Source organism: Eschrichtius robustus, chromosome 2 (assembly GCF_028021215.1).
Source record: "Eschrichtius robustus isolate mEscRob2 chromosome 2, mEscRob2.pri, whole genome shotgun sequence".
Taxonomy (NCBI): domain Eukaryota; kingdom Metazoa; phylum Chordata; class Mammalia; order Artiodactyla; family Eschrichtiidae; genus Eschrichtius; species Eschrichtius robustus.
Genome location: NC_090825.1, coordinates 48,900,072 through 48,919,689, shown reverse-complemented (window position 1 = coordinate 48,919,689; position 19,618 = coordinate 48,900,072). Strand labels below are relative to the sequence as shown.

Genomic DNA, 19,618 nt, shown 5'->3' with positions numbered 1-19,618 from the left:
AGGGACAAAAAAATACTTAATTGAGCAGAGCCCTAAAAGCATGATAGAAAACAAATCTACTTTTTGCACAGGCTTCAAAAGAATATATGTAGAACACTTTATACAGCTCTATTGATTTTTTTTTTTTAAAGGCACAAGTGTAGAAAGTACAGAACAAAAGGAGCAGAAAAAAGTTCTAATCAGAAAGAACTGGAAATGAGTCTGAAGAGTGATCAGACAAAACAAAAAGCCTAACTTCTCAATCCATAAAAGTTAAGGATAAGAGAAAGGGGAGAGAATCAATATTGGTAAAATTAAGAAGCATAAATACAGGGTGAAACACAAAATGTTTACTAAATCTAGCACATACACAGAAACATACTTTTATTTATAGTGATTTCTTGAAAATGATTATAAAAGTCAGACAGACATATTTTATGAGTCAGGAGTGGAAGCAGAGAAGGGAGTGAGGGGGGAGGACAGGACTCAGTTCTCAAAAAGGTAAAAAATACACAATTTATAATTATAATTCCCTTTTAAAACAAATTTTTCACAATACCTCTATCTAGCATTCACATGTTCTTTAGTTTTGTCCTCTTTCTTTACAGCTGAACTCCCAGTTTACTGGCTTAAGACCAGTGGAGTTGGTCTTATCTCATTTATAACATCTTCAATTCTTAGGATTCTTATTAACCCTTTAACTTTCTGTTTTCCAGTCAAATTTATAAAATAAAAGGGCAATGAAACATAGCATTCAAGTAACTGCCGAGACAATTTAATATAGACTGAAACAACAATGCTGCTAAAACTGACCTGTTAAATAATGAGAAGTAAATGTTTACAAACTATGTATAAAACTCTAAATTTGGATAAAAATGTGGGATTATCAATGCACAATACATGTAAGTTTGAGTTGTTTGTAAGTTGAACATGTGAACATACAAGAATTTCATGTACTAAAACTATTCCAAAGCTTAGAGATGATAAAACTAGGGAAATGCAAGTAGATTTACAGAACTTTTTTTTCCTTAAGTGGCCATACGTGCTAAATAAAGATTTAGACAAATAAGTGACTGATGTGTAACAGTTATTTCAAATTTCTTCACTACTGCAGAGATCAAAAAGCAAAAAATAGCCACATCCCATCTCTAGAGGTACAGAAAATGTTTTCTAGAAATTTCTTATCCATACATATGGTGTGTTATATAGTGTATAAGTTAATCATTAATGAAAACTGATTTGGGGAGCATTAAAGAAAACAAGTGTTAAAATTCATTATCGTGTTTATTAAATATTCTTATTTGTTTAAACTCAGGGGGAAAGAAAAGGATATTACACCTCTGGAGAGATATGCCAAGATCAACGTAAGTTTCAGTGGTGGTGGTGAACACACAGTATAAGAACAAAATTCTGATTTAAAACAAATTTACCTACCTGTAAACCATTTCATTAGGAGCAGAGTCATCAAAGGCATAATCAAAACGAAATGTTTGGTTTTCTAGGTACCTTGTTAAATCTACTTTTTGTTTTGGTTCATGTACCATCACAACATCTTTACTAGGGATTGTGATTACATCAAGATCTTTCATTTGAGTTTCTAAAAGAATAAATGAAAATCAGTGCCCAGTAATTTTCACAGTATTTGAATTAATGCACAAAAATTATTTTAAGTAGTAAGAATTTCGATAAAAGCAGTAAGTCCTGTAAATATAAATATCCCATAAATACGCCATTCAAGTAAACAGAATATTTCAACAACAAAGTAAAAAAAAAAAAAAAGAAAAATCAAGATTTCTGTAAAGCCAGGAATGGCAAAGATTCTTAGAGCAGTAACACATCAACAGACCTAACCATAGAAATCTGCATAATGGTTATGTACAAATGAAATGATTTACGTTTAACTCTTCCAAACCAATTTGATTTCTGCTATTAACAAAATAAATTGCAAACAGGTCAAAAATCAACCCTTGATTAGAGCTCAATAAGCATACCTTTTTTATTGAGTGGTCGTTTTCTTACACAAACACATATCCTATGTTCATCAATCTAGAAATAAAATATTTTTTTCCAGTGATTATCAGTGGTATATAAAACACTGAAAAGTTAATTATGCAATATTTCCTCCCAAGGTTTTAGAAATTTATGCATAGCATAAATAGGATAAGTAAGCTTAAAAAACAAATTAGCTTGCAGAAATTTTAATAGTCATCAGACACAATTATTTCAAAAATTCTAAGTATAATGGAAACTCGCTTATTTTGTCATTTGGTAAACCACTAGGAAATAACTTTGTAGAGGACACTACCACCCTTAGTAGCAATAGGTTCACGTTAATAAGCTACCTTATTCACTTCAAGATGTGCTGTATACAACAAAAGTAAAATTTCCTACCAAGTGGCATATTTTCAGATAGATTATAGGGAAAATTGTTGGCAAAGATAACTAGCTGTAGACAAGAAACACAGTTCTCAGAAGATTACTGGCCAAAATAATTTGAATAACTTTATAATATGCCAATTCTTAGACATTAATATTTTTTCATAAAATTAATGTTCCCAATACTTGCCTTCTTATGATATTTAATATAAAGCAGGAATTGGCAAAGTACAGCCTGAAAGCCTAATCCAAGCCATTACCCACTTTTGTAAAGTTTTACTGAAACAGCCATACCTATTCATTTATGTATTGTCTATGGCTGCTTTTCATACTACAAAGGCAGAATTGAGTAGTTGTAACAAAGACCATATGGTTCAAAGCCAAAAATATCAGGCCCTTTTCAGAAAAAGTTTTCCAGTCACTGTCATAAAGTATGAGCTCAGATGTAGGTTAAACAAATGAAAGGGTAGCAAGGAGTAAAATATATGAGATGCAAATGTTATGAACTACTCTATTAAATCGTATGTAGTACACCTGCCTTAACACAGGCATTACATTCTATAATGTATTCTGTATACACTAGGATTATTAATTATTATTAATAATCAGATGGATTATTTTTCATAAATACAAATTACTCACAAAAGTATTCCCTGTCCAACAAATTCCCATTCTTCAATAGGAAAGGAGTTGCATAAGACAGCAGAACATTCTTCAAGCACTAGATTTCTGGTTTACAGCAGTCCTCAACAACCATCACTTATTGTTAAAAGCCAGAGTAACAATTATTTAAAAATAACAAATTAATTAGTAGTAAGTTGGAATGATGGTGGGATCTACAGCCCAAGCCAAGAGGAAACAAACTTGGAATTGAGATAAAAGTATAAGTGACGGTCAGAAAGGAAACTGGGTCTTCTGACATCATCCTTGACTGTTGCTCTGTCCTACCAAGGACACAGAGGCTTTGCTTTGAAGTGGATTCTTTGTGAGAAGCATGTCTAACATATCAAATTATGGGAAATAATGAGAAAATAAGGGTAAGTGTGGGTGGTTTCTTTCTTTCTTTCTTTCTTTCTTCGGATGCATCATGTGGCTTGTGGGATCTTAGTTCCCAGACCAGCGACTGAACCCGAGCCTTTGGCAGTAAGAGCTCAGAGTCCTAACCACTGGACCGCCAGGGAATTCCCAATGGTTTCTTGATCTTCTTAAAATATGGAGAAGGAGTAACCATAAAGAGAGAAAAAATTACAGAGCTAAATCCAGTATTAACTTAGGGGGTATCAAACATGTTTTTATTTACAGCATAAAAAGTTCCAGAGCAACTGTTTACAAAGAATCTTACAGGATCTGCTGTTGTTAATGGTCTATAATCCAAACTTCCTCTAAAGTCTCTGATCATACACATAATTTCATAATTTGGGTTTGTAGCATCAACATCCTGTAAGAAGACAGAGAATTCATCATTTATTATAATTACAATACTGTAGTATTTGTTGCGTTTATGTTATATATGGTTTGAAAATTAAAATTAAATAGGTTTTGTCATTTGTAACAGCCAAGCCCAAACTCAAACCTGAGATGTGATATAGTTTCAGAGTTCAAGATTAATAGTATGCCTAGGAATCACTTTCATATTAAAAACACAATTCTGTTAGTCAACATGCATTCTGTTAACTCCAAACCAAATACTCCTTATTAAAGCCACCTTTGACCTATTTCAAATATGTTATACGTATACCTTAATTATCCTAGAAAATTGAGCAAAACAAAAACAGTGCTCATCCTAAACATCAATAAAGAACTCTAGAAAAGCTGAAATTCTTAGAAAAATGCATTTAATCAGATTCTTCTTCCCAATTCCTAATTCAGTGTTTCAGCAAAGTAGAACTATGGATTCATCTATGTTCACTTCCTATTATTACTGACTCTCTAAAAAAAACTAAGGCATGGTATAATAAAGCCCCAAATCAATAGGACATAGAATTTAAAGGAATCCAAAGCCAAGATAATTTTTTAAATCTTTAAAATTCAAATTACTGCATGCTAACTACAATTTACTTTTTTGCTTCAAAACTGAGAAAATTCAGATTAAGATACAAATAGCAACAGTTAACAGCCTCTCCTAGCTATGAGTATAAATTATTAAACATTTTAGGTCAGGTTCTTTTCCCCATATACTATATGCAGACTTGCTTTGAGTACAACGAAATTTCAAAACTGTTAATGTAACATACTTTCAATTAACCTTTTGGGAAATAACACCAACTATGTCAACTGAGAAGCAGAATGTAAAGAAGAGGTCACAAAGAGATGTAAAAATATTATGAAGTACCCACAGGAAACACCAGGTGGCATCTGTACTAAGTATCAGTAGATACAAGCATTATTCATTTCAAAACCCAACTGGTCATTCTCAGGTCACTTTCAGATATAAGTTGATTTATTCAGGTTGAATATTATACTGATTCCACAATTCCACAACACAACATCTTTATGATTAAGGGCATTTGAACATACTCCTAAATAAGGAAACAATCCTGATATTTTATTACAGGAAACAAGTTCTGAGAATATAATAGATACAATACAAGCACAATGCAGGAATTATTTGTACAATAGCAGAATTTCTAATATGTGAAGACCTGTAGAGAGATAAAAGACCAGTCTTCTATGCAACTTTTCCATTGCTAGTAAAGTTTTGCTACTATCTAAAGGAAATGTGAGAAGAGGGGCACATCAGAGATACTCTCAACATCTAGTATAAATCAACACACAATGAATTTCCCCCCTTTCATTGTGATATGCTGAACTTATTAACCATGGAAAAACAATAAAATGGATAGTATAACCATATACCTTAACTTGATGTTTTTCTGAATGTATTTTTAGTCCTTTTTAAAAAGCCAAAATCCTATTATTCTCGATGTTATACATCCATTAGAATTCTGTAACACAATGGCTTACTATTCAAAAAGGAACAAGCTTTAGGACTAACACGTACCCACTAAAACTTGAAAGGTTTATGTAGTAAAAAATCTGTTATGATAACTTATTTCCCCAAGAGTTTATATTATTCCTCAATATCAATTTAAGGAACTATATTGAAATCTTTAAATGAATGCCTCAATTGTTTTTTCATAAGTCAATCACTTTCACTGACACAGTCTAATCTTTGGTTGGTGCATAAACAAAGTATGTTTCTGTTACAAACCTGGGCTCTTTTTTCTCTAAGTTCTTGCTGTTGTAGTCTCCTTTTTTCCCGTTTTTCTTGCAATTTCTCTACTTCTTTCACACAATTAGATTTTCTACGTGCTGGAAGAAACAGATGAGCTGTAGAAGCCTAGTTTTCTTTTTAGAGTACCATACTTATACACAAAAATTTTATGTATGAAATTTTACCACACACACCAAAAAAAGGTACACAGTGACAAAACATGCCTATGACAAATATGTGAACTTTACTTATGAGCTGCTTTAACAAAGCTAGGAACAGGACAATATACAAATGAGTCATGAAAAATGACTCTGACATATTGATACATGTCATCTCTTGGTTTAGAATCAAAGATCTTTGAATTGGAAAGGATCAAGAAGCATAAGAATTTCTTTTATAACATCTGTCAAAATTATCTGGACATAATTTTAAATTCAAAGCAACTGAAACATTGTTATAGTTTTATATTTATAAATTGTTTCCTCCAAAACATACATTTAAAACCCAATTAACAGACTAAACTAACAACAAAAAAAATTTTCCACAATGGTAAAAATAAAACCTGCAATTAAGTTTGCAATTTGGGGACTTATAAAGTTGACCAAGAGAAAATACATGTATGCCTAAAATGACTGAATCCTTGATACATGATTTACATACAAGGGGGTCCAAATTCCTTTTTTGCAGCTTGAACTGGAGATATATCTGAAACACTACCATTCTGTTGTGCAGAGGAAGACTGTTCAGGAAGTTGACTAGGCCGCGCACGTGCAGAACCAACCACTGAAAGTGAAACAAAATTTTAAAATATAAATAATAATCAATTCTGTTCAATAAACAAAACTCAATCTGAATAATTTATAAAAACCAAAGCCAAGCTTGATTTTAAATAATTTTTAAAAAGTAAGTGTGCAAAATACAGATTTTATACACATTCTCATTTTGAAAAACTTACACAATTCAGAAATACAGCAAGTAAAAACGTAAAAGTCCTTCAACCCTCCTTTTGTTCTAAATCCCACTCTTTGCTTGTCAAATACGCAAATCCTCAACAGAGAATTTCCCACTGTGGATGTTACAAAAGTGGAAAAAGCAATATTAAGTTAAATATAAATATCACATTTTACAAAGAAATATAAATTTTCACAAGACTCAAAGAATAGTGCTGAAAGTGCAGGGCTTTCCCTCTACCTCCAATCTTTCCTCTAATACCTACACCTGTCCTGCCTCACCATCCATACATACAGAGGAAACATCCCTATGAGAAAGGACCATTCTGAACTGCTGACCATTCTGAACAGTAGAAAAGAAATTAACTGTGCTTTATATCACCTAGCTGAAAACATGAGAGACCTGAAATTAACTGCAATTGATACCTGTTCGACTTGTCTTCAAAGTTACCCATGACACTTTTTGAAAGTTTGTAAGCCAGAAAATAATGTAAAAATGTCACAATGATTAAATTTACCCTTGTGAAATCAATTAACCGACTACTTCCCCATTCGTTTCTTTCTCATAATACTCTCCTCAAATCTGAAAAATTATTGGGTAAATAAGACACCTCAAAATGGCATATATCATGGAGTTTCACATTCATCACATACCTTTATAAATCATTTTCTTTATTCCACTGACATTATTGTGTTGGGAAATCAAGATGATATCAATCTTAAAATTAGCCATGTAAAGTTTAAATGAATAATAATGTCAAGGGTAATATTTACTTTTGATTTACCTTGTCAGGGCAATAGGCAAAATTAATAGGTAAATTTTTACCTCTATTATCTCTTGGAGGAGGATCATTCTTAATAGAAGCCACAGTCCGTCGATTCTATAAAAGAGAAAATGTTCATTTTACTTTCTCTCTTTACTCCTCATATATATGTCTATCATAATCAGCTTCCTTTATTTTTATTTATCTATTTTTTTGCTGTTTTTTTTTTATTGTGGTTTCAATGGAGAAATACATCATCTGCTCACAAAATAGCTCTTGAAAAATACAAGGAGTACAGATACTATAAAACAAAGCAAACTTCAGTCACGAGACACTACGTACATTATGCGAAAGCAACAGTCTGATCTCCAAGTTATGAAAACTAGAATTAAAAAGTCACTACACAGAAAAGGTCCAAGTTCCCAGCTTGGCAAAACTTGGGTGCAGTTACATGAAATGTTTAATAAACTGAATTCTTTTTCCCCAATGTGTAAACAAAATGACAAGACTAAATCTGTACCTGGCAATTTCAATCTAACTCTGAAGCTACACAGAACACACAGACACCTTGTAGACTTCATCTGTTAGTCTGACCATCTTTTCTTCTTAGGTGGTAGGAGGAAGGGCAAGGTGACTGTGCAGAGCAAAGATGTGGGACGTAGAAGTACTGTATACTAGACATTACAAAGTATGGTGAAAAGAAAGCCGCAATTAATGCATAGTCTAAGGGGGAAAAGACTACGCTCCAACTTTGGAAAATTAATTTAGAAGGATGGGGAAGAGTTTAAGTAATTGCAGTTTAACATGAAAAATGCACGTGTGATAGAACGGAGCACAATGGAGGATTCATAAACATGCTCACCAGAAAAATCTGTTAGGTTTGCTTTGTCCAGATTAAGAAAGAATAACTAAGCTTAACATCTGGCATCCCTCATATTCTGTAAAGATGAATGCTCTGCTGCTTACTTATGTGGAATTATTTATTGATAGGATAAAACAAAATGAAAAAAGGAGTAGCGAGCTGACTAGATGTCAAGTGCTTGCTAGAAATGATTTTTAAATGTTTCTACATGTAAAATTTACTAACAAATTTTAGTCAACCATTTAAAAATAAAAATTTGTTTAAAATTCTTGGAGAAAATGCCTTTTTGCCCACGTTTCAAATTGAAAATCAACTTTACTATAGACAGGAGTTCTGTGGAGTGTACAAAATTCCTCATATTTAGAGATCAAATGGCCATCCAAGATAGATATCATGTTTCACAGGCATTATTTTTAGTCACCCTAAAATTTCAGCCATGGGACCAAAATTTAGTGTTCTCATCAAAATGAAGTATCTCCTAATTATTCTTTCAATGTCAAATATATACCCTAGAGTTGACATTTCATTTTTAAAGGTTACAGCTACCTCATAGGGACTGAACTAGATGTATTCTTATCCTTTCTCTGAAGTACAACAGTACACCACTGCACAATGGCATCCAATTTGAAAACTAATGGTAAAGGAAATTCTTCAGGAAAAAATGAAAATCTATCAAGCTGAAAATCTAAAATTAGTTCTACTTTCTAATAAAAAGAAAATACATAAAAGTGCATAATCAGAATAAGGAATTCTTATGCCAGCTTGTACTGCAAATTTTCCAAACAATGCAGCAAACATAAACCCAGTCCAGATGTCAATTATGAATACAAATACAGCTTGAGGTTTTTTGCTTTTTTTTTTTTAAAGGCAGTAATTTTTTGAAATAGTTAATGCAACTGTTGCTAACACAATAATCACAGTACTCCTGGCTTCACATACTAAACTGGTCTTCTGATCAAGTGCTGATTAGCCCAGTAAGGGAGGTCACAAAAAAAACCTAAATCCATTTTCAGTCATGTCTGGTCTTGTACCCTCCATTCTCCTTTTTTAGCATTTGAAGACAACAGGTTGAGTTGGCAGATATTGTTTATGGACCCCTGAGGTTGTTTTTACCAATTCAATCTCAGTTTTACTGAATTCCTGATAACAGGAATAGGATTTGCAGGGAGAGCAGGGGTATCAGAAAGGTCTGTACTGGATGTTTTCTGAGAGGCCAACAGAGAAGCCACTGTCTGAATGGTTTCCTTTTTTTTTTTTTTTTAAATAAATTTATTTATTTTTTATTTTTGGCTGCGTTGGGTCTTTGTTGCTGTGCACAGTCTTTCTCTAGCTGCAGTGAGCGGGGGCTACTCTTCATTGCGGTGCGTGGGCTTCTCATTGCGGTGGCTTCTCTTGTTGCGGAACATGGGCTCTAGGCGCACAGGCTTCAGTAGTTGTGGCTCGCGGGCTCTAGAGCACAGGCTCAGTAGTTGTGGCACACAGGCTTAGTTGCTCTGCACATGTGGGATCTTCCCGGACCAGGGCTCGAACCAGTGCCCCCTGCATTGGCAGGCAGATTCTTAACCACTGCGCCACCAGGGAAGCCCACTCTGAATGGTTTCTGATTGAGTTGTACTTGTCTCTGTATCAAGTTGTTCCTTTGTTTCTGTTTTATCATGTCCACTCAAAGCAAAACAGCATCTTCACTTGTCTCATCCTCTTCTGTTTTGGTTTTCTTGGGACTCTCTTCTTTATGAGGTGAGAATGTCCTCTTGACTCCTACTATAGGATTAGGTGTCTTTGTTGCTGCATTTCCTGAAGGTCTTGGTGGTGGGTTTACCAGACGTGTTGAAGAAACAACTCTGGAGACCGTAGGCTTTGGTGGTGATGAAATGGCTGGTTGTGTGGCAGTCTGAGGAATGCTTTCACTCGATGTACCCCCTGAGCTTTCACTGGAATTTACCTGTGGCACAGAAACTTCAGTAGCCTGTATGCTGGTCCCAGATGCTGCTGTTACAGCTGGAGCAGGACTGTTGCTGCCCTGAGAACTGCCGGAACTGTTCAATGGACTGGCCTTCACAGCACTGGTAGGTGAAGGCAGAGACGTGCTGTTATCACTGTCCATAGACAAGTCGAGGCTACTGCCATTCAGAGGTGTCAACCTGACACCTTTTGTTGAACACTTTTTCTTTTTCTGAAGCACATGATTAGGCAGTAGTTGATGGAGTTGCTTTCTTCTTACATGCACTGCAGCAATTTTCATGTCCACCTCAAACATCTTGCTGTTTATTGCTTGCCTATAAAGACTGAATATCGTAGGTGAGACCAACACTGAGATTTTCAGAGTTTTCTGTTTTTTTAAACATTAACCCAATCACCCACATTGTGCAAAATTCTTGTCAGGATTTTCTTTGGGTGCTGGAAATGTCTGGGGATTCACATGAGCCAGTGTAATAAATTCATTCTTCTCCAAACTTCCAACCAGGATTCGGATTTTTGATTCCACCAAGCCCACCCATTTTAGGCATTGTTTTTCAGTTGGTGCACTTCCTAAAGTACAATATAATGCTTGTTCTTTTGAAAGAAGTTGGAGCTTCAAAAAGTTTGGACCACTCTGCCTTACTCAGCAAAATTTCATCTATGATAGCAAGACCTTGTTTAAATTCCTCAACCATGACCGTCCATGTTGAAACGGACACATTGTACGTGGAGTTCTGTTGTGGGTATGGTAGTGTAATTATAGGCATAAGATGATACCTATCACTGGGGTTTACCCTTGGGTCCCATACCGGCAAATTAAGATTGCATTCTTCAGGCTGTTTCAATAGGACTGGATTTGGCCATTCCCATTGAGAAAATACCAAGAAAAATTTATGTACAAGAGTTGATGCTACTGCATTTGGATAAAGCTGGCAAGTTCTTGCTACTAGCATAGCCCAGGAAACACCACCGAGGAAACCTAATATATTGGAATAGATGTTGTGGCGTTTGGCCCACAGTTTGATAGCTCTCAGGGTTAACCTGAAGTTGTCAATGTTTGGTACTAGGTGTAAAATTTCATCAGTTACCCTGCAACCGTTAAGACTTCCTGTGCATCTTATATCTAAATTTTTAAGCAGACTGTCATCTCTTAAGTCCAAGTCTTCTGGAATAGTCTGCAGTGCTAATCTTGCAAACAAAATATCAATCTCTATCCCATCAAAACACAGTTTGATAACTGGTACAAATGCCTCTTCAACAGCTCTTAAATCTTTTACTTCTTCCTGTAATTTCAACTTATCATAGAATGAGGTGAAAAAGTCACTTCGATCAACATGTCTTGGTGCAACACACAACACATCAATATCGGCACCTTCTGTATATACTCCTAATCTATAAGATCCAAATGTAAAACTTTTTCCACCAACCTTTTCAATTACAGATTGTGGAAGAGTCTTGCTTTCACTGATTTCTCATATCCACTCTTTTACCAGGTTATTTAATTTTCCCAAAATTAAAGTCCTCTTCCTCTTCAAAAAGAAAGTTCCTCTTCCTCTTCAAAAACGCCAGAGGGCTTCAGAGTCTCAGTTTCTGTGTAAGCAGGGAGTCAGTCTCCTTGGGGGCTGCTAAGCTGATGGGAGAGGTAATGCCACAGTGCTTCTGTGGCGGCTGTGTCTGTGGTGATCCCTGCGTTGTAACTGGAAATGGCATCGTCTCCTGCACTGGCACCGCCCAGTCACTCCCGCCCACACACCCCCGAAACCGCTGCCATCCTGGGCAAGATCCACTGAGGCGGGGTGGGGGGATGTTTAAGCACTTCTCCTCCTTCCCCTTCGTCCTAACATGGCCTCAGCTTCCTTTAATTAAACGTAAGTAGGTAGACATACAATAATATAAAACTAAATGAAAAAAAGGGAAAAAATGACGAAAAACCAAAATTATCTTCTGATAAACTACCACTAGTGCCATCAATATTCAAGTTTTTAAAATATGAGTATCCCGCCACTGCCCCAAAATATTCAGGAATGAAAACGAGCCAGGCACTGTTCTAAGGACCTTATATGTATTAATCCATTTAATCTTCACAACAACCCTATGACATCATTATTATTGCTATTCTGGTTTCACAGATGAGGAAAGTGAAGCAAAGAAGGATTAAGTAATTTCATTAAAGTGTGTGTTTTTTAATCATCATGCTATCCTGCCAAAATCATGTAATACATTTCATCTCTGGATGTCAGGGGTAAATAACAAAATACTAGTTTTAGACAACTTACAGCCCATTGTTAAACTGAAACATCAAAATACTATGAAATGCACACTGTCAGTTTTTACTAAAAGGTTTCATTAGACTTTCAAAGACTTCAACACTGCATAGATAGGGCAGCAAGTTTTTGGTCCTATTATTTATTTACCAAGACTTTATTTTATTCACCTAAAAAAAAGCTATCAAATAATGCCGTGGGTCTCAATGCTAACTGCACATTCAAATCAGATGGGTACTGTTAAAAGGATGTTGATGCTAGGGCCACCCTTTTTTTTTTTTTTTAAATCTATCTATCTATCTATCTATCTATCTATTTTATGGCTGCATTGGGTCTTCATTGCTGTGCACGGGCGGGCTTTCTCTAGTTGCGGAGAGCGGGGGCTACTCTTCGCTGCAGTGTATGGGCTTCTCATTGTGGTGGCTTCTCTTGTTGTACAGCATGGGCTCTAGGCACGCGGGCTTCAGTAGTTGTGGCACACGGGCTCAGTAGTTGTGGCTCATGGGCTCTAGAGCGTAGGCTCAGTAGCTGTGGCGCACGGGCTTAGCTGCTCCGGGGCACGTGGGATCTTCCCAGACCAGGGCTCGAACCTGTGTCCCCTGCATTGGCAGGTGGATTCTTAACCACTGCGCCACCAGGGAAATCCCAGGGCCACCTTTTAGATAAAATAAAACTGAATCTCTGTGAGTGGGTCTAGGAATCAATATATTCTAAAAAATTTCCAGGTGATTCTAATGCACACCAAAGGTTGCTAATGACATTCCAAGAAGGATAAACTATGAAGATCCTTCAAGGTTGTGAAGCCAAATGTGAAAAACAGTCCACTAACAAGGGGTAACTAACTAATGACCTGTAAGCAGTGACTCTCAATATGTTGAATTTATATAAATTGAAAATCTGTCTTATGGTCATATGCATCGTTTAAAAAGCACAAGGTTTTGTTGATATTGTTGAGTTTCTATCATATTATATGTGGATGCTTATGTATGTCTTCCCTGCAAGATAGTGAGTTCCTATAGGGCTAAAGTCATGTCATATTAATCTTTGTAGAAGATAAAATCAACAATGTAGTAAGAATTTTTGATTAATTTATTTTATTTATTTTTGGCTGCATTGGATCTTCGTTGCTGCACCTGGGCTTTCTCTAGTTGCGGTGAGCGGGGGTTACTCTTCGTTGTGGTGCGTGGGCTTCTCACTGCGGTGGCTTCTCTTGTTTCAGAGCACGGGCTCTAGGTGCACGGGCATCAGTAGTGGCATGTGGGCTCAGTAGTTGTGGCTCTCGGGCTCTAGAGCACAAGCTCAGTAGTTGTGGCACAAGGGCTTAGTTGTCCCACAGCATGTGGGATCTTCACAGACCAGGGCTCGAACCCATGTCCCCTGCACTGGCAGGCGAATTCTTAACCCCTGCGCCACCAGGGAAGTCCATGTAGTAAGAATTTTGAACACAAAGAATTGCAGATTTAACAACTGCGAGGGACTATCTGATTTAAAGAGTTGTATTCTGATACAAAGTTTTAACACAGAAACATTTCAATAGAGAGGAAGAGGAATTATCTTTTAAAATAATAAAAATCACGTGCCTTTTATTTTTGTGAAGATAAAACTGTTAGGGGGGCATAGCATGGTTTTAAAATTTATAAATAAATTATTCTTCACAGATAATACAGAAATAGTTACACTACAATCTGTCATTTCCCATTTTTTTAAATAAATGTAAATAGCAGAATTTCAAAAGACTACTAAAATGGGAATTTATTATGAATAAGAAACTCATTTTTTTTTTATCAAAGTCGTATGTATTCACTCAACAAATACTAGCAAGCAATGGTTTTGGACCATGTCTCCTAAGAAACGATTAGTCTTAGGAAAAATCCTAATCAGGCATGGAATTTCTAGGATCTTACCTAATGATCGTCATAATTGTGAATTAGACAACTGTTCGATCCTTGAAAGGATGTGTGTATATACACGCATGTAGATGGCAGAAAGAATTAAGGTTTTTCTAAAAAAGCAAACAAATACTTAAACATACTCTTCACAGTCCCATTTCAAACCAGAATACACACACACCCTGCTCTGAATTTGCATCACTAACCTTTACAATTTTGTTTACTTTGGCTGAGGATGCTGGAGGTGGGGGTGTCTCTGGACTGGGCTCAATTTCTTCATCTGGTACAAGGTCAGGGTTAAGTGAAAAGATGCTCTCCAGGTCAATCTGTTTTATAAAATGCATATATTTTGAGAGTGAATTTGGACAATTAACCTTTCATTTTCAAATAAATTTATACACAGAGAATAAATGTTAAACAATTTCAGCCTAAGGAACATTATTACCTTGAAAATTAAATTATCTAGAATTATAACCCACATATATTTAAAAGAATCTCTCTTAAGGTAGTACTTTGTGGTCTTGATTTTATGTCCAATCACATAAGATATGCAGGAGGAATCTACCTTTTTTTCAGTGAAATTTTTTAATCACTTGAAAGTTTTTCAAGAATGATAAAGGATACATGCACTATATTAAACTATACAGTTTTCTGTTTTGTTTCATATTCAGAATCTTGATTATAAGACTAGAAATAAAATTCAACCCAGTGATCATACCTCTTTGCCTTTTGTATCTCCATTTTCTATCCATTCAACAGTTACACTTTCATTATCTTCATTTAAAGATGTTACCATTGCTTGATGTATTCGGCCTAAGTGAGAATAAAATATACACTTTAAAAATGCCACAAATTATGGTATTCCTAAACACTGTCAAAAACAATTTTATAATTTACAGACTTACAGAACTATGACACTACTTTCCTTACAAGGGATTTCCACAGATTCTCAGGATTAGGGAATGAACTTTACCTATGGGACCATAAATCAATTTGCCAACTGTCAAGACCAGGAACTCACTATGAGCCAACAGTGATTCTGAAGAACACAGAACAAAAATTAATGAAGCAATTTTTAAATACTATATAGATATAAATACTTTTAACTTAAATTTCACTATCATATACTACACAATTGATCAAATTGTTTTAAAATTATTAAGAAAAGGAATCTGAGTCCAAAAAGTTTGGGAAATACTAATCAAAAATGTTCTCTAAATCCATTCCACTCCTTACTTTCTTTGACGACTCCAGTATTTACCATCTATACAGAGAAGACGTCATATATTTATTATGTATTAAACTTGTTTTCCCTCTCTTAATAGACTGTGGATGGATCTTACCTGTTAATAACTATAGATTAAATATTTTACATTTTTATATAATATTCCATTATGTTTACCACAACTTATTTAATACCTATTGCTGGTCAGTTAGGTTTGTGTAACTTTTTTTTACTATTATAAACATTGCAAAAAATACTATTGCACATGCTGTCATGCACTTGTCATCGCACAGATCAACAGATATATATATATATTTATTTATATATATATACACACACACACACACACACGCACACACACACGGGAGTATGAGTACTGAGTGTGTGTATTTTTTTCACTTATTTCATCTGTTTTCATCTTACCCACCCATTTGATTATTAGTCAAGTAAGGATAGGAACTATTTGTTATATATCTGCATCTTCAATATTATCTAATAAAATGCTGAACATATGGAATTTTCATACGTATTTCCTAACTGAAATCTTTGAGGCATCTATAATTTATCTTAGAATAATTTACAGTTCTTTAAATATCTTTTTAAAATCCAGATATATAGTATATAAAACAATGTTATTGTAATAACAAGGCATACAATATCTTTAAAGAAAATATGAATACTAATAATTTTATAAGTATTATTGTTTATGTATGAAGTTACTGTCAATCAATATTTTTTCTATATGGGCTCATATAAAAATTTGAAGAAGAAATAAATATAATCTTGTTAAAAATTCAAACATTGAAGATTTAAGTACATACTCTCAGCGATAATATTTGTGCTTTTTTAAAAGCTAAAATATATACTGGCAATCTTTCCATGACAGATCAACATTAATTTTAACAACTTCATAGCATTCCATAAAAGGAATGCATCATAATTTATTCCTTTACTAGAAGTAATTTAAATTGTTTCCAACCGTTTGCCATTACAAGATGCTGCACTGAGTATATGTACATAGGTGTGACTGTTTTCATAAATAAAATTTCTAGAATCAGACTGGGTTAAGGAGATTGAAATTTTGATAGATATTTGAAAATTGCTCTCCATTTATATTCCCACCAACAATGGGACCTATTCCTCTATACCTTCATCAACACTGAGCATTATCAATTTAAAATACTTTTACCAATATGATAGGCTAGATCTTTCTTTAAGCTACTACTTTGTGAGCACATGTATGTCAGAGACTGGCTCATTTAATCTACATTGGTTCATTCAACATAACAAACATATGTATGAAGTAGCTATCTCCCTTTTTAAAATGAAGAAACTGAAGCTCATGGTTACACAGCTAATAACTAGCACGGATTTGAACCTCAGTCAGATGCAAAAGCACTTGCTACTATCACTATGCTTCTCTTCTCTCCTAAATCAAGCTGATGAGGAAGAAGCCTGTGTGGCTTAAATTCCAAATACCCCTGTAAAAATTCATAAACTGTAGCATAGACTCTCAACCCTCACTGTGCACCAGAAACTCCTAGGGAGATTTTTTACAAAATAAAATGATGATGCCCAAGTTTTACCCCCAGATACTGTCATTTCTTACCAGTTCCACGGAAATCACCTTGTAAGCCACCAAGGCCTTGATCTTGGATTATTGCAATTCTCTCCCGACTACTCTCTCTCTTCTACCAGCTCTGCCCTACTGCCTATTCTCCATAGAACAGCCTAAACATTCCTGGTAAAAACTAAGTCAGATTATTCCTTTGCTCAAAACTTTCCAGTGGCTCCCCATCTCACACAGAGTAAAAGCCAAAGTCCTTCCAAAGGCCTTTTAATGTCATGTAACAAAGACCTACATGATCTGACCCCTCATTACCTCTGTGACCTCGTTCATCCCTGACTATGGTAATTCTCCAGTTTTACTGACTGATTCCTATCTCACACAGTATTCTCCCTCCCTCCAAAAAAGTTCTAAGTGGGTCAAGGACTAAAATGTGAAAGACAAATGTAAAAGCAACTGAGTAACTAGTGGTGCCATTTACTCGGATTAAGTGTACATTAGAGGAGAAGCAAGTGTCGGGGGTGGGGAAATGATGAGCTGGAAAAGACTGAGAGGATTCAAGGGAGAGGATTAAAAACAAGGGAAATCAGATAATGCTCACTGAAATTTGATTTGGACAGAAATCAGGTAAATAACCAGTACAAATAGTATATATCAGTTGGGTCCTCTGGGAAGCAGATGTTGAGACAGCTATGAGGACAAGAGGTTTATTGTGAAAGATAAAAGGAGAAGGAAACAGGACTGGTCATGGAAAACTTTCAGACCATGATGCCTATCTGAAACCTCTGAAAGAAAGGGGACATAAAGCAGGATTGAGCAAAGAAAGGCTCAGACCCTGATGCGGATCTGACAGTCTTGGCCAACCCATCAGGGAGCTCCAGAGCAAAGACTGACCATTAGAGGAATGCCACAATGGGCCTAGTACTCACACCATGCTCAGTCACTAGCTGGAGGTTTCCCAGGAAACACAAGGCCTCAGCTCAAAAACTACGGAGACTTGAAGATATTAACAGCTGAGGCTGTCAGCTAAATGTACTCCCTGAAGCTGAAGAAGTTCTTTTTTCAAAGGAAGATCCAAGCAGTGTATCTATATGATTGCCACAGGATGTGAACAAGAGAAAGATTGAGTTTAACTGGTAATGGAAGTGGAGAGTAGACCCCAGAGAGCCATGAGCTGCCCTGCTATCCAGCATCACAATCTAAGAGGAGCGACCACTGCTTGCATCAACCCCCTTAATTTATCACCATCTCCATAACACGAGTAGTGAGGCTGAGACCCAGCAGCCACTCCTCACCCACCTCACCACCCTTGGCAGCCTCACAACAGTAACACCCACTAGTGGGGACAAGAAGATTATTGCTACAAAGGTTTTGGGAAAAGTGAAGTGGTTTAATATAACACATTGACACGATTTCATCAATAGGAAATGACCCCAAAGAAGATGCATTTGAACACTGGACTACCATAAAGAATAACTTCCAGTAGGAAATGGAGAGGCTGTGGTTGAGGTTGTTGAAGAAGAGTACAGATAGAGGTATCCATGCAATTCCCAACAGAACTACCACAATAATGAGAATAGAGAAAAGCCCATGCACGTTTCAAAAGGCAAGACCAACACCACCATTCTTACTGTTAAGCATCTAACACAATATTCCAATATTCCTAAGGAGGGAGAAGTGACTTAGTGTACTGATAACTAAGTGTGTGAGGAGAGGCAGACCAGTGGGACAATGTCTGTATTAGGATCACTGATTACGATTTCACAGGGACTTTAATCTCGAAAGACAGCCTCAGAGAGATCAGCAAGGAAAAGGATAAAGAAAATCACGGAGATAACACCCAGTATCAGCAGTCTTCTTAACACTGGTACCTCCACAACTTCCATTACTAATGCAAACACCCAGAAAGCCTTAAGCCACAAGTTAGGAGAGTCAAAAGTAGCTGATCCACCAGTTAAGACGAAGCTCTAGACATGTAGTAGGGCAGGACTGAGAAAATGTTGGCTTATCTCTACCATAGTCCAGTTTACTCATCCAACAAGAAATGAGTGTGAAATTCCAGCAATAAGAAATGAATAAAAAGACTGGATCTGAATGAACAAATGAAGTGCTAAGTGTTTGCTTTTTGCCGGTGGGTCAGGTAACTAGAAATATCTGGAGTACCTATGCAGCATGGGGGGCTTTATTATTTTTACCAAATGATGTCTCTGAAAAAAAATTTCTAAGACTGAATTTTCCCAATATGTCTTTAAAGGTTTTTGTTTGTTTGTTTTATATATGGCTCAGTTGAGATACTCAAATATCTCATTTTTAATTGTAGTAAAAATTTACAATTTGATTTTTTCAAAAGTCAAATGGTAATCACCTGTTAACAAAGGTGTTAAATAATAAAATAAAAAGAGGGGCAGATATGAGATTTTTCAAAGGAAAAAAAATCATTATGATTTAGTGATAAATAACATATAGGTATTATAGGAAAATTTTGAGCCTAGATGACTGGGAAAATGATGCTACTAGTGGTGGAACAATGATATACTTTCTCCTGAGTCTATGTTGTTAATTACAATCA

The 19,618-nt window shown here is 35.6% G+C and overlaps 1 protein-coding gene and 1 pseudogene across 6 annotated transcripts in view; both read right to left on the bottom strand.

Moving 5' to 3' along the window:
* The window catches only part of KIF2A (kinesin family member 2A), a 65,532-nt gene that overhangs the window by 18,138 nt on the left and 27,776 nt on the right, over positions 1 to 19,618 (bottom strand). For 3 of the 6 annotated variants that reach the window (XM_068535388.1, XM_068535385.1, XM_068535387.1), the window contains 8 exons: positions 14,976 to 15,070; positions 14,464 to 14,583; positions 7,346 to 7,400; positions 6,230 to 6,352; positions 5,567 to 5,667; positions 3,698 to 3,793; positions 1,971 to 2,025; positions 1,414 to 1,576 (listed from right to left, as the gene is read on the bottom strand). In XM_068535388.1, the coding sequence (XP_068391489.1) occupies positions 1,414 to 1,576; positions 1,971 to 2,025; positions 3,698 to 3,793; positions 5,567 to 5,667; positions 6,230 to 6,352; positions 7,346 to 7,400; positions 14,464 to 14,583; positions 14,976 to 15,070 (808 nt within the window). Of the gene's footprint in view, positions 1 to 1,413; positions 1,577 to 1,970; positions 2,026 to 3,697; positions 3,794 to 5,566; positions 5,668 to 6,229; positions 6,353 to 7,345; positions 7,401 to 14,463; positions 14,584 to 14,975; positions 15,071 to 15,230; positions 15,297 to 19,618 lie in introns of all 6 variants that reach the window. The other 3 variants (XM_068535383.1, XM_068535384.1, XM_068535386.1) reach the window with 3 other exon arrangements.
* LOC137756615 (poly(A) polymerase alpha-like) lies at positions 9,132 to 11,814 on the bottom strand (annotated as a pseudogene).